Source organism: Osmerus eperlanus, chromosome 7 (genome assembly GCF_963692335.1).
Source record: "Osmerus eperlanus chromosome 7, fOsmEpe2.1, whole genome shotgun sequence".
Classification (NCBI taxonomy): Eukaryota; Metazoa; Chordata; class Actinopteri; order Osmeriformes; family Osmeridae; genus Osmerus; species Osmerus eperlanus.
The window spans coordinates 4,185,986-4,202,056 of record NC_085024.1 but is presented as its reverse complement, the minus strand read 5'-3'; the positions used below and the strand labels follow the sequence as shown (position 1 = coordinate 4,202,056).

Genomic DNA, 16,071 nt, shown 5'->3' with positions numbered 1-16,071 from the left:
AGACATGATTCGTCAGAGTAGTTTAACTTGACTGTCCTCCGTTTCTTTGCGCCTCATTTCTTTTCACTAATAGGCAACCCTGCCCTATAATAACTTTAGAAGACCGCCACCTCCTGGTAAAAATGTGTGCAACACAGTAATAACCAAGCGTTGAATGCGTGGTTCTTTAATCTGTTTAATAACGACTGGTCACATATGTTTGCATGTATAACCAAATAAAAGCATATTGTGGTAAATACTAAAACACACAAGTAACCCTCAACGTCATGCACCCCATTAAAAGAACGGGGTCTATTCTCCATGTATTGATTTTAGACCATTGAAATGTTCTTGAGGCCGAGCATTTTTCTATATCAGTTGTAGAATGTACTGCACTGGCGCTCAAACAAGCCGTGCGCACTCACATAAGAGCAGTTTGACCGATTTACACATCGCGTGCGAACAAACCGCTTCTCGTGACAGCGGGACAGATGCTTCTCAGGCAAATGCTGCCTTCATTGCAGGAAGTGTAACGAAGCAGTACGGCGCATGCTCTGGAAGCTCTCCACAAGCGAAGGATGCGTTATTCTCTCCAGTAAAACCGTAAGTAAAACGCCGAATAATTAGTTTAAATGGTGAATTTTTGTTTTAAGTTGATGTCAAGCTGAAGTGTGGAGATTTGTTGATGTTTTCTGTCGCTTCCCCTGGCATGGGTGGCGTGCGCCGTCGCGCTGTTATGTTGGTGGTGGTGTGCGTGCGCTCGCACCAACAGACGTCAGTATAAGTGAGAAAAGGAGAGAGAGAGAGAGAGGCACGCAAATGCCTGGAGTTAGTGCTGTGTAGGGCTTCTTGCTTGGCTCAAATGAACGTGTTTGTCTACCACATCATCCATTCTCAAGCTTAACGATTCATTATCTCAAGTATTTACATAGTCTACGTGTCACTATTTTACCTTGTAACTTCATTAGATATAGGTTAAATTAAATTAGGTTCTGTTCTGGATAATGAACATGCATATTGTATAAGAGTCGATGTAACTGAATCTGTTTAATCAGATATATAACTGGTTGCATGCTTTGGAGTTGTTGTCCCTGTAACCCACCTTTCTCCTCAGTCATCCCCTTTCACCTGTTACAACAGCTAGATACAAATCCATCTCGACGGATTGACCTTTGAATAGGACTTCTGGATGGACGACGTTATGTTTCGCCCTGTGCTACTCTGAAAACAGCCATGTGTGAATGATAATAGGAGAATGGCTGATACAGTATGATTGCAGTGTGCACTTACTGTTCTTGTGTTCTTGTACAATACAGTAGCCTATTGTACAATGCAACCCTTAGCCCAACTCTTATGGAGTTACTCTGATAGGCTTGATCTTAATATCTACTCTTTATTATATTAAGATACAGGCTGCATCTCTGGAGAAGGGGGATAAAGCATGGTTGATTCAAGTTTGAATTGCAAAGTTACAAGGCCTGACTGTTGATTTGTGTTTAATGCATGACGGTTAAGCCTATATGCAACAGCGCGGGCAAAACAATGCGTACAATGCAATTTTATCAATTTGGACAAACCTTGTTCTGCAAGACCGTCAATTATTACTGTTGCTGAACCTAGAATTACTGGTGTGGCTACTGATAATTCATTACTGGTTGTCAAGTCTGTTGCTTATGTAAATTATATCCCTTCAGCTCATTTAGAATGTGTGTATGATTGGATGCTCTTTTGGATTATTGAAAGAAACACCTTGTTAATGGTCATAACAACGCGTGTTCAACAAGGAGGATGGATTTATCATCCGTCCCTGTGCATGTTATGACTATGAGGGCTAGCTGACATTGACCCGTGTAAGCTGTGATGCACATCAGTGTGCGTGAGCTGGGCGCCGACGGTAACGTGCGTGCCGCTTTCCCTCCGGGCGTCCAGGGAGCAGCGATGGCGGGTACTGAGGTCACGGTGACCCCGGGGGGTGTGGTGAGGGTGAAGGAAGAGGAGGAGGAGGGGGAGGCCAGTGACAGTCACAGGAGGAGGGTCATCCTGCACCTGCAGCCCATCCTACAGGGGTAAGAGGTTCACAGACTGGGTCCTGGGTATGGGGAGAGGGGGGGGGGCTTCTAACCTGAAAACGTAAACATTTGAGTTTTCTTTAGATAGGAAACTCTTTGTGTCTGTCAGTGTCTAACAGTTTACCAAGAAGCAAAGTAGATATTAAGATATGAAGCAAGGAGAAACTAGAACAGTGTTGTATTTAATTGAAAGTGTTTAGTTTGGAGCATATTCCACAGGAGAAATGTTATGTAAAAGGCAGACATTGTCGCCCCCTGCAGGGAAAAAGAAGACAATGCTGAAACACGCACTACTGTTTTGGCGATAGAGACTCACCATGGTAAGACTTCACTGGCCTCTCAGCAAATGACCTACATTTATGAAACCTTTTGTGTTTTTTTGTATTGTAATATAGGATGTTTACTGTGTGTGCTAACATGACATTTTATTCATTGAGCAGAGAGCTTTTATCTGAAGCATGTACAAGTAGCGCACATAGAAGGGACAGCAGAAGATCAAAGATCAGAAGCGCAGGGCTCTAACAGTGTTCCAGTGGTCAGAGTCAAGGAACGGTCTGTATTTACCATCCTCTCACCCATCAGAGGAGAATGGCACCGATGGAGAGGAGGTGGAGTACGGATATCCCATCACCTGCGGAGACAGCAGGGCCGTCCTCCTGTTCAAGAAGTTTGTTTGCCCCGGGATCAACGTCAGATGTGTGAAGGTAGTTCCAGTAAATGAACAATGGAAGTGCACAAGCAGCGTCACTGTGTTGCAGCAGAGTCGCCACGTTGGAGCCTGTCCAACCCCCTCAAGATTTTGGGATGGATTACATAAAAACAATTCAGGAATCCTCAATCTCGTTCTGTTCCCTTCCGCAGTTCAACGACCAGCTGATCAGCCCCAAGCAGTTTGTTCACCTGGCAGGGAAAGCCACGCTGAAGGACTGGAAGCGAGCCATCCGTCTTGGAGGGGTGATGCTCAGGTAGGCCCCGTTCTGGAGCATTCGCTGGGCACCCTTCTACCATCTGTAAAACTTTGGGTTTTACCAGCAGACCGTCGCATGAGGAAGTGGTAACGATGTACACAAAGAAACGTTTAACGGCCACGTCAAAAAATCAATACATCTGACACTAGGAGACAAATAAATTGGAAGATCACTAGTATGTACCTTGGGCTTTGATTGCTGTGCCTGCTGCACTGCTGCAGGGTCACTGTGTCAGTGGGGTATGGTTTTCCAGTGCAGTTTGAAAGCAGTCTTTCAAGGGTTGTCAGCGTGCTTGCGGTGGTGGAATCTCATAGCACCCTGTCAGGCTGCTGAGTGTCACGTCGCTCACCCTGAGCTACGAGTTTCCACTTGTCTGCTTCCCCTCCGCCAGTTCCTCTCTGTTTGTCTGTAGGCTATGTCATATCAGTGGCCTTTCGAAAACAGTTTGCTGATCTAAAAGGCTCTCTGACTGAAGGGGAATTCTTGCTATGCACAGTATGCTACCAGAATGGCAGCTGCCTACTGTGTTTTGAATCTATTTACATTTATTCATTTAGCAGATGCTTTTATCTCAAACGGCAAACACACAGCGCACACAGTAGCTAAGTGCACCGCTCTAACAGTTCTGCTGTGGTCAGTCTAGACACGCATCACTCCTTTTATGCGTCTCCATCTCCACGGCTACTGTGTGTCCCACAGGAAAATGATGGACTCCGGTCAGATAGACTTCTACCAGCATGAGACCGTTTGCACCAACACCTGTCGCAGCACCAAGTTCGACCTGCTGGTCAACAACGCACGAATCCCCCCTGGGTCAGCCCTGCAGATCGCCACGTCCCCCTCCCCTCTGCCCGGTGAGCCTCACCCCCTGACCCTGACCCCCTTAGGAGCCAGGGGACATACCAGCATACTTACTTATTAGTTACTTATTGTGCAGAGTAGGAATGCTGGCCTGGGACCAGTTGTGTATTTTGAATGAGATTAAGAGTGGCTTAGAACTGATCCCAGATCTGTAGGCCTGCTCTTGGATACTTAATAACTAAGTCTTGTTTAAGTAGACCTACTTGAGTATCCTCTACTTGCTAAGGCTGTTACTTGCATCAAGCTGATGGGATAGCTTCTGGAGAAATGGCAGAACAGAGATGACCTCTAGTAATAAAATAGTATATCCATGGTAGAAATAGGATTTTGGACATTTTGGAAAATCTGGAAACTTAAAGTAATAGAACAATTGTCCTTTTCTGAACAGAGCTGATTTTGATGTGGCAGCTATTTCTTCACAGTTCAATAAGTGCACAGAGAATATATGTGAAATATAGAGATAAGAAAAACGACTGTATAAAGAGACCTTGGTAGTGCTCTTATAGAAGCTGGAAATCAGACACAATCCCGATGATGGGAAATAGTCTCCCAAGAACTTTTTATGCTGAGTCACAGTTGTAGATAAAGCCAGAACATATTATGACCGGATTATTATGACCTGAATTGAATCAGTGAAATGAGGGATCGGATGAGATATGGAGTGTGTTTGGTTATGACTTTGCTGCATCCTGTTGGCCCAGGAGATCGACAGGCCTTGGAGGTGGAGGAGAGCCCGGAGGAAAAGCCATGTACTATTGTAAACTGGAGCTCTGGACGAGCGCCGCCCAACAACCCAACAACAGCCAACGGCCATTTCAAGAGAAGGCGAGTCGAATTCGCTGGTGAGTGTTGTTTTTCTCCCCCCCTCTGTGTTTGTCTCGATCATTGTGTAAGGTCCTCATTGTCACCTCCCTACTAAAAGACACTCAGCGGGCGTTCCGGTAGCTTACTGGGCAAATAATGCCAAACCAGGGGCCTGGGTTCAAATCCAACTGAGGCCATTTCCTGCATGTCTTCCCCCCTGTCTCTCTTCCTGCTTTCCTGTCTCTTTTTAACTGATTATACCAACATATAGCTGCAAAAAGGCCCAGAACGTATCCATTTTAACCACAATATCACTTTTGGCCTTCTCTAGACGAGACCCTGGGGTTTTGGAGGGGCGTTGCAGATATAGGCCTGATGGGGGATGTTCTGTCCAGCATTCGCACAGAGCTGTTGGCCACGCTCAGAGGAGTGGAGCTCCGCAGCGACGAGGCCAGCCTGCTGGAGGCTGGTGAGCCCTCCCAACTGCCATGACGGGGGAAACCATGAGAAACATCACTGAGTGGGAAAATAGACAGCTGTTATATGTGGACCGGATGTGTTCGGTTCTCATCCTTGAATACATATCCGCATTGATGACCTTCAGAACTCGATTAGAGATCATCTATTTCAGGGAAACACATTCCATGCATGTTGGCATACAAATGAATGTAGTCAGTAAATTGAAATGTTTTAAATGTTATGTTTAGCAGTTTCTTGGCTGTTTTTGTTTTCACCCACTCACTGTACTTCCTGTTTTGGTTTTTCAGATGGCCAGGTGCTGAACTCTCTGTGTGAGATGTTTGGTCTGCTGGACTCAGTTAGGAAAGCCCTTGATCAGAGGCGCAGCCGGACAGATGAGAATCAGCAGCTGGCTCACAACCCACTATACAGTGAGAGGACAGGAACAGGTAGGCAGTAGACATAAAAGAACATACCAGAACCAGGAATGTGTATTGCCAAGTCCAGCTGACATAGACATCACGTAGACACAAGTAGACATTCTCAGCACTGGCTTCACTACCACATCTGTCTGGCTTACTGTGTTTACTTTTGTTAGCCTCTTACTTTGATTGTGATAGTCCAAGGGTATAATGTTGGGGCGCTGTAGTTAGGTCTACAAACCCATTTAAGTCATGGTTAAATCCCTGACCCTGCTGCATCTTCTCTATCTTACCCCCAGGGCTGGAAGACAGGTTTGAGGACCAGAGAAGACAGAGTCAGGATGGACTTCATCCACCCCACGCAGGTAGCTCCTTCAGGCCTGCATCCTCCAAGCGCCCACGTCTACACCGAACCTCATCATCCACCACCCAGACCCAGACCGTCCTATCCCCCATCACCACTTCCCCGATGGGCCAGATTGTCTCTGTCGCTGGCCTACCGGTAGCCACCCTCGCCCAGCTCCCCACTGGCTCTCAGCACTTTACCCACCACGCCATCTCCCTAGCCAGCCGGCGAGGCAGGGAGGGAACCTTCCATGCAGGCCTCAGAGGGACTCTGTTCAGCCCAGCCACGGAGTCAGGCGTGGGGGTCCTCAGCCAGCCGGAGAGCAAGGAGAAGGAGCAGCACAGGGGGATGAAGAAGGACAGGTCCCGGATAAAGGCTGACAGCGCCCGGGGAACTGTTGTGGCGCGGAAGGAGGACTCCCACCTCAGGAGAGAGGAACAGAGGGGGGCCGAGGACAGAGGGGCCGAGGACAGAGGGGCCGAGGACAGAGGGGCCGAAGACAAGATGTTGAGAGAAGAGTCGTGTGATGTGGAGGTTGTGCTCGTTGAGGAAGAGCCAACAAAAGAACGTGACGTCAAGTGAGAGGACCGAATCACTGAGAGATGTGGGAGAGAGGGGGAGTGGTGGAGAGAGGGAGAGGGGGGAGGGAGAGAGGGAGATGGGGGAGGGAGAGAGGGAGAGGGAGAGAGGGAGAGGGGGAGAGGGAGAGAGGGAGAGGGGGAGAGGGAGAGAGGGAGGGAAACAGAGAGGGAAATTGAAACTGCTCTCTACTGTGTAATTGCATAATATTAATATTTCTCAGACTGATTTACTACAACCTTGAAGATCAAAGCCATTCAGACATTTTGCAGTTCACTACGGTGTGTCGCCTGAACAATTGCAGTACAGCTGTTCTATCTAATGTAAGATTTGAAATGAAACCTGCTGGCTGTTTTAGTATTTGATTTTTGTTGGCATTTTGTGTCAGTCTGAATTCTGTTATTACAGGTAAATTGAAAGAGATAATGTCTACAGGCTGTTGATACGAACTGGGTTATGTAGAAATTACTCAGGAGACCCATCCAAGGTGTACAGCATATGTCTACAAAATGTTTCATCTACAATTATAATTGCAGTTTTGTTCTCATTATTCCTAAATGAACTTAACAGCAAACAGTTGCTTCCAAATGGATGCTGTCACATATTTAATTTTTAAATTTTCGATACAGCTCTAGTCCCTGTATTTGAGTTAGCGACTTGTCAATCCATCCTTTCCTAGACATACTGATGTCCTATTACAAGGCTCATCTGTGTTACAATGTGAGCTCCATGCTGGGGCATTCAAGGAAAAAAAGACTTCTGTTGATGTAACAGTTTGTGTGGGTTAAGTATTTGATATTTTCTATGTAGCCAGTTTGTACAAAAGTGATTCTTGTCGATGTGTTTGTACAACATCCTTTTCTATTTATGTTCTTTTTCAAAATGTCAAAATCATGTTTCAATGTTCAAAGTTGGACAGCGCAAATACAAAACTTGGATTTGCAGACTGAATACAGGACTGCACAGTGATCACTTTATTTCATTTGATAAAGGCAGACATAATGAACTCAGGTCAGCATATATATCTTGCAAAGATACCAGAGATACAGAACCGATGTTCAATCACCTATGCAGCCCACGTATCCCAAATGTTTATACTAATGTTATATTCATTATTATATCAACATTTTAAATGCTGTATCAAAGATGTGACTTGTCTCATGTGAGATGCTGTTGAAAAATATATTTTGACCACTGGTTTATAAAACAGAGAAGCCAAGACTGATGGTGCAGTTCATGTCTTTTTTTTCTATTTGTCACTTGATCTTTCTGTCTTTTTGACTGAGGAACAACAGTTAAGAAAGAAAAAAAAGTTCTGTAATGGAACGTTGGAGCACTTTTAAATGTAACTAAAAACTACTTGCCCAATGAGCAATATTGCACAAGTTTGTTTTGTAAATTTTTTAAATAAACTCCCTCCATAAAACTGAAAGGTATATTATGTTTCTGTTTGAGTTCTGGGGGAAAGGCCCACAGTCCATGTGTATGGAGGGGAAGGACACGTATCTGAGGTTTAAAGGACTCTATACACCACGGGTTGCTGGACTTCAATGTCATTCAATAACAAGATTAAAGCCTCTCTTTGAGGTTTGCCGCTTCTCTGAAAGTTCTGTTGGTTTCCTGGCAAACGTGCTGTCCTCACATCCTGTCACGTCCTCACATCCTGTCACTGCCCAGCAGAGTCCAGTGGAGCCCACAGGCTCCCGGTGTGTTGTGATCAAAGACGTAGGCTTCGGGGCGGCTGGTAGGGACATGTCCTTACCAATATCAACAGACCATTGAAACTTCCCCTCCAAGTATCAGTAAAGCAGGAGCAGTGTTAGCATATGGGTGCATAAAACACGTTTGTCCACACCAATATTCAAACCTGCCCCGTTGGCTGTGATGAGCCCTATGAACATAGAAATAGGGGTGGTCAATATGAGAAGTAGGCCTACATCTTAGTTTCTTCATAAAGCAAATAAAACTAGAGAGGGTACAATTTCTGGGGAAATTGTAGGGTGTGCTTGCTTGCGTCGGTTGCACAGGGGTCCGTTTTTGAATGACATTTTTACAACTGATTTCTGTATATTTTATATGAAAATGCATACTTATTATTTATAAAGATTAAATAGATTTAAAAACATTTTTTTTTGCTGCTCATTTACAACTGAAAATACGAGTGAAGTGTAGAATGAAATAGATGTCTTCTCATTTCCCCTGCAAGAGGCAGCCTCATCGTTGAATCAAAACGAATACATTTGGCAGACCGGTGTAAAAATGGACCTAATCTCTATGACTTAAACGTCATTTTAAGTTTTTCCCTTCTCGTGATATTTTCAGGCATGTAGCCTACTCATTGCATTCATTCATTAATAAAGAACAACCTTTGAAGATTATTCTACGACGTTACCCGGCAGTAGAAGATGGAATCGCGATTCAGACAGTCCCATCTGCTTACTGAAAATATGCCCCCCAAAACGTAAATAAGCTTGACATTTATTTAGTGGAAAATCGCTCATTCATAAAAAGCTCACTGGTAGCGATCATTGTCAGTAACAACGCAAAATGCGACATAGCCCTGTGTGTCTTGGTAGCGATTGCGTTGGTTGAATTGGATTTAACGTTCCGTTGTACGGTTTAGGCTGAAATAAATTATTTTCATGAACAGATTGACAACGTTTAGGCTGTGGCAATGAAGTTCAGGTTAGTAGTTAGATAGACTTTTGATTTAAGTAAGGGGAGTGCCGAACATGTTCTGTCGCCGTTTGACTTCCTACAGCTGTGTAGATGTTTTTGTAGTGTCTCGCGTAGGCTACAGCGTTGCAGTGAGCAACACTGGTTTGAAACCACAGGTAATGATCATTTCACCCACAAATCGTTTACTTGTAATGTCATAATAAATCCTACAACGAAAATGTATTTGTGAGGAATGTTTATTTTAAAGATTGAAAACAGATGCATCATAGACCACTGTAGTATGTGTTGCCCGGGCAACAGAGGCTAATGTCATGATGCTAATGCTTCAGTGAAATAGTAGACTACCGTTTCCAAAAGTAGATGTGGGCCTACTTCCTTAATAATATCAGCTAATATTGTACATAACATTTCATAATTGTGTTTCACATCACAAAGTAAAATGAGTAAATAGTTATCACCCTGGCCTCTTTGCTTGTGGCGTTCCTGCAGCTGCCTTGCAGTAAAGCTATAGTTAGCCTAGCTATCCCCCAAGTTAACAGATGTGAAACGAATGTTCTGCTACAGGTAGTCACGCGTGTTTTCGTGACGTTAGTGACGTAGTGACGTTAGTAACGTCAGTGAATGTGGCTAGCAAATTAGCCACCGTTAGCTTCACTTTTCACCACAAAAACGCAATTTCTACTTAAACCATGCAACGGAACGTAAATAAAAATACAACCAACGCAATCGCTACCAAGACGAACCTTTTGACACCGCCGTTGTGTATGTAGTCCAAATATTGACTGATCCTTAGGGGGGCGAAAATAAACAATAACTAGAAACGGCTGTTCCTGCGAAACAGCAGTGAGAATGCTGAAAACCTGAATGGGGATAGCTGACCATGCTAAAAAAGCTGAAAATAGTGAAAATTTAGTAGAAAGTTATAAACTGAAGCTTCAAAGCAACCGAAAGGTATTTTTGAAAGGGACTGGAGCAGCATTCCAACAATGATTTGAAAGGATTTACCATTACTTTTAAAGGGAGAATAATTTGTACAAAAACCTTAATATTTTAAAAAGTATAAAAGTGAGAAATGAGAAAATACCCACAAGCTGAAATGAATTTCAAAAATGTGTGAGTCACACAAAAGAGGCAGTGTGGAAGCTGAACTGCATCATCTTAACAAAGCTAAGAGCTAAAATAGCCTACAATGTGGGAGAAGCTGAAAGCTGAACTGTTAAACAGAAGAAGAAGTAGGCTAGCTAGTCGTAACAATAATATTATCGTTTTAACAGATTAAATTATAGTTGGGATAGTATTAGCAGTAGCAGATGTAGCCTATGCGTTTACTCGGCTTTCTTAGTTGGATTCAATGTGTTGATGGAATGAAACATACAGCAGTAGGGCCGATACAGGAAGACACGGCGACACTTTGTTGCAGAAGGATGATGTTGCAGAAGGATGATGGTGCAAGTTTTGTCCGTGGAGCATACAACGATTAATAAAAAAGAATCATGTAGACGTGTTTATTGAGTAATCGCATAACTAATTACACATGTAAACGGAGTAATCGTATTATTGGCATAAACCGACAATTGCTAGTAATCGTGTTTCTCATGGTCAAGTAAACGTACCAATCACCTGTGTGAGAGACTGAGTGGTGCGTGTCTGTCGTTACGGTGATGGTGCAGCTATGATTGCTAACGCGCTGAGGGCAGAGAATAAGAGAAATGTAGCTAGAATCCACACCTCAAACAAGTTAACCTAGGCGCAAAACTGTACGTCCAATCCAAAATATAAGGATATTTTCCGAGACCCAAGACTCTGCCGAAACCAGAGATATTCTTTATATGTCTGTGCAGTCAGAAATACGACTCTACCTGCAGTTTCAAAAACGTGTTCCTTTTGCTTTCCTGGTGCTTGTTTGTTTGGTTGCCACGGTGATGGCGCAGCTGTGATAGCTAACGAGCTAGGCAGAGAGAAAAACGAACATTTACCTAGCATCCACACCTCAAACAAGTTGACCTAGACGCAAAACTATACGTCCAATCCAAAATATAAGGATATTTTCCGAGACCCAAGACTCTGCCGAAACCAGAGATGTCCTTTATATGTCTGTGCGGTCAGAAATACGACTCTATCGGCAGTTTCAAAATCTTGTTCCTTCTTGCTTTCTCTGACTGATTTTACTCACCTCTCCATTGAAGTTAGTGAGAGAATTTGAAAGGCTGCTCTCGCTTCAAGGCTCATAGCTGAAAATCTGTAAACGTGAGCTCTTTAGTAGTTACATTGGCTGAAAGAGGACAATGTTTCCTACATTTTAAGGTATAACTTGTTTCTGTAAGTTAAACTATATGAACGTTAGAGGAATTTGTTTGACAAATTAGTTGAATATCAGAAAAAGAGCAGCCAGCAGAGTGTGCCACTTTGCTTGCTGCTCATTCATAAAAATCAAGAAGGAGCAAACATTTTAATGTATTTCAAACTGTCATAATTCAAAATTGGCTGAATATTTGAAAAAGCTGAATCATTTGGGAATAGCTGAATGTCTTGTGAACATTTTAAAGGTTGAATGGTGTCTCTAGCTGAAAGTATGCTGAAGTAGTTACGTTTGAAAGAGGAGGAAGCTTTTTAATGATTTGAAAGGATTTACCATTACTTTTAATGGGAGAATAGTTTGCACAAAAACCTTAATGTCTTAACCCTTGTGTTATCTTCGGGTCATTCTGACCCATCAGTCATTGTGACCCACCATCGTATTGCGACAGATTTACCGCATACAAAGACAAAGTGAAGCATTTTCTTTTAACCGTTGGGCTGTCTCAGACCCCCCACATTGCAAAGGTTAAAAGAAAATTATTGTGAGAATGCTGTTAAGCATTCTCACTATTGCTTTTCAACTTCTCAGTTCTTCCGCCGTTTTTTGGCCTTTAACTCGTTCTGCATACTTTAACCGATTCCTACAACTTTTGTATCAAAACGTTCAGCTCCTTCAGGAGATGATGGCTATGACTTTTGGTATTTCTCACTTTTATACTTTTTAAGACATTAAGGTTTTTGTGCAAATTATTCTCCCATTAAAAGTAATGGTAAATCCTTTCAAATCATTAAAAAGCTTCCTCCTCTTTCAAACGTAACTACTTCAGCTTACTTTCAGCTAGAGACACCATTCAACCTTTAAAATGTTCACAAGACATTCAGCTATTCCCAAATGATTCAGCTTTTTCAAATGTTCAGCCAATTTTGAATTATGACAGTTTGAAATACATTAAAATGTTTGCTCCTTCTTGATTTTTATGAATGAGCAGCCAGCAGAGTGGCACACTCTGCTGGCTGCTCTTTTTCTGATATTCAACTAATTTGTCAAACAAATTCCTCTAACGTTCATATAGTTTAACTTACAGAAACAAGTTATACCTTAAAATGTAGGAAAAATTGTCCTCTTTCAGCCAATGTAACTGCTAAAGAGCTCACATTTACAGATTTTCAGCTATGAGCCTTGAAGCGAGAGCAGCCTTTCAAATTCTCTCACTAACTTCAATGGAGAGGTGAGTAAAATCAGTCAGAGAAAGCAAGAAGGAACAAGATTTTGAAACTGCCGATAGAGTCGTATTTCTGACCGCACAGACATATAAAGGACATCTCTGGTTTCGGCAGAGTCTTGGGTCTCGGAAAATATCCTTATATTTTGGATTGGACGTATAGTTTTGCGTCTAGGTCAACTTGTTTGAGGTGTGGATGCTAGGTAAATGTTCGTTTTTCTCTCTGCCTAGCTCGTTAGCTATCACAGCTGCGCCATCACCGTGGCAACCAAACAAACAAGCACCAGGAAAGCAAAAGGAACACGTTTTTGAAACTGCAGGTAGAGTCGTATTTCTGACTGCACAGACATATAAAGAATATCTCTGGTTTCGGCAGAGTCTTGGGTCTCGGAAAATATCCTTATATTTTGGATTGGACGTACAGTTTTGCGTCTAGGTTATCTTGTTTGAGGTGTGGATTCTAGCTACATTTCTCTTAGTCTCTGCCCTCAGCGCGTTAGCAATCATAGCTGCACCATCACCGTAACGACAGACACGCACCACTCAGTCTCTCACACAGGTGATTGGTACGTTTACTTGACCATGAGAAACACGATTACTAGCAATTGTCGGTTTATGCCAATAATACGATTACTCCGTTTACATGTGTAATTAGTTATGCGATTACTCAATAAACGCGTCTACATGATTCTTTTTTATTAATCGTTGTATGCTCCACGGACAAAACTTGCACCATCATCCTTCTGCAACAAAGTGTCGCCGTCTCTTCCTGTATCGGCTCTACTGCTGTATGTTTCATTCCATCAACACATTGAATCCTACTAAGAAAGCCGAGTAAACACACTCAATGGTAGGCTACATCTGCTACTGCTATTACTATCCCAACTATAATTTCATCTGTTAAAACGATAATATTCTTGTTACGACTAGCTAGCCTACTTCTTCTTCTGTTTAACAGTTCAGCTTTCAGCTTCTCCCACATTGTAGGCTATTTTAGCTCTTAGCTTTGTTAAGATGATGCAGTTCAGCTTCCACATTGCCTCTTTTGTGTGACTCACACATTTTTTAAATTCATTTCAGCTTGTGGGTATTTTCTCATTTCTCACTTTTATACTTTTTAAAATATTAAGGTTTTTGTGCAAATTATTCTCCCTTTAAAAGTAATGGTAAATCCTTTCAAATCATTGTTGGAATGCTGCTCCAGCCCCTTTCAAAAATACCTTTCGGTTGCTTTGAAGCTTCAGCTTATAACTTTCTACTAAATTTTCACTATTTTCAGCTTTTTTAGCATGGTCAGCTATCCCCATTCAGGTTTTCAGCATTCTCACTGCTGTTTCGCAGGAACAGCCTTTTCTAGTTTTAATTTGTTTTTGTATTGGGTAAAATTGGGTAAACACAACGATGGTTCGTTATGAACCTTTGGGTCATGTGACCCGAAGGCAGCACGAGGGTTAAAGAGTATAAAAGTGAGAAATACCAAAAGTCATAGCCAACATCTCCTGAAGGAGCTGAACGTTTTGATACATAAATTGTAGGAATCGGTGAAAGTATGCAGAACTAGTTAAAGGCCAAAAAACGGCGGAAGAACTAAGAAGTTGAAAAACAATAGTGAGAATGCTGAACAGCATTCTCACTATAAATAAAAAAAATAAAAAAATAAATATATATGTGAGAGAACAAAGGTTGTGCTCTCGCCGAAGGCTTGAGCACACCCAATAAATGCAATCTGAGACGGCTTTGATGGATACAGATATTCTGCCTTTACCAGGTAGGTTAATTATAACGGTGGCTCTTTGCAGTGCAGCTAATATTCTTTTTCTAGCCAGATGTGTTTGTTTGTTGAAGGTTGAGAGTAGCATCTGCTGAAGCTACTGCCATGATCACCGCTTATGATAACAAAGAGTTTTATCTGCCACTATGCAGCTGTTAGCATCCCTGCCACCACCTGTCCCCAAATTGAATCTTAACAGCACTATGCACCACATGTAACCTCAGGCAAATTAGCCTCCAGTTTTAAGTTGCTAAATCAATTTTTACCGGTAAACTTTAAAGGTGCCAAATGTCCACCATGCATCACAAAGGCGTGATTACAGGTGTTAGCGTGAAACATGCTTGAGCTCCTTCGGTCAAATTGAATAATGTGTTATGTAATCTGTAGATCGTCTGTCGTCCCGTTAACTCCATTAGAGGCTTGGATGCGAGCTCCCCTCGCAGGCCTGAAACGTCTCTCTGCTGGGGTCTGCATCTGTTCCCCCCGTTTAATTCAATCCTGCACCTTAATATCCATGCGGGACAACAGGATGAATGATAAACAGCCCCTGCAAATGGTGCTTTGATCCAATTGGGCTCTTTGGGGCCATGGGCACTTGATGACAGAACCTGACTTGACTGTTGCAAAGCTACCTTGTGTCATTCTAGGGGTGGGGTCTACAGCATCGTCAGCACTTTTACAAGATGCTCAATTTGAATTATGAGTCATGTAATGTCGTTATAAATATAAGAGGACACCTTCCATTTGTAACAGTGTCCTGCAGTTCAGACTCAGATAAATGATCTTCTTATGTCTTTATGGGGTGGTGTGCAATCACATGGCAGGGAGGTGGTAAAACAGCAGCTATTCAGTAGCAAAACCTGTCAGCACCAGAGTCCATGTTATAGCCTACTAAGCATATAACATTTTAAGATCTGCAGGATTATCAGAGACACGATTTGCAAGATTTTCATCAATGACAATATGCCTTGTGTAGATTGTGTGGAAACAAGTTTTAGGCTATCAGGCAGCCCGTGTCCTTTAAAGGTAAGGAAGCTGTGTTTGGTAGATGGCTTTACTCTTGGTCAATTCTAAAAAAGAAGGGTGTTACATTTGAGAATCAATAAATAATTATTGTTCTCATGGACAGAGTGAAAAAACAATTATGTTAGAGGGGATGGATTACGGTTGAATTCCCTCTGCCCTATCATGGCAGAGCTACACGTCGATTCAGGTGCCTGGTAGTTGCTTGTGTGCAAAACAGATTAGCCTACATCCAGTCAACCTGAGAGCGCCTCGTTAATGCCTCTGTCTTCTAATCTTCAGTCTTTGTTCATTGTTCTGGAAGAGCTCCCCACGATGATGCCGGTGAATACACGGCGAGGTGAGGGCATTGATATTACTTGTAGATGGCATGGGAGTTTGGGGAGTTGGCGCGGAAGTGACATACAGAAGAAACGATAGATATATGTCTGGTTGGAATATGGATGGGGGGAAAAAGGCTGTTTAAATAGCCTACACCCCATCAGCCAATAGAAAGATGAAATTCCCTTGAGCGCAAATCTGTTGCTTGACAGTGCCACTTGGAGGCGTCCGTCGCATGTTTTTGAACGGTCATGTCGGGTAGGGAAAGT

General features: G+C 42.8%; 1 protein-coding gene across 2 annotated transcripts; it reads left to right on the top strand.

Moving 5' to 3' along the window:
- Positions 1 to 190: 190 nt before the first annotated feature.
- On the top strand, positions 191 to 6,523 carry LOC134024135 (glucocorticoid modulatory element-binding protein 1-like). 2 transcript variants are annotated; one of them, XM_062466595.1, is made up of 10 exons: positions 191 to 582; positions 1,909 to 2,045; positions 2,310 to 2,368; positions 2,631 to 2,752; positions 2,910 to 3,013; positions 3,716 to 3,870; positions 4,579 to 4,719; positions 5,013 to 5,150; positions 5,449 to 5,571; positions 5,862 to 6,523. In XM_062466595.1, exons 1-10 carry the CDS (start codon positions 529 to 531, stop codon positions 6,488 to 6,490), a joined length of 1,662 nt encoding a protein of 553 aa, XP_062322579.1. In that variant the 5' UTR covers positions 191 to 528; the 3' UTR covers positions 6,491 to 6,523. The 2 variants fall into 2 exon arrangements, with proteins under 2 accessions (XP_062322579.1, XP_062322578.1); XM_062466594.1 differs by having other exon boundaries at positions 5,449 to 5,589.
- The last annotated feature ends 9,548 nt before the right edge of the window (positions 6,524 to 16,071 follow it).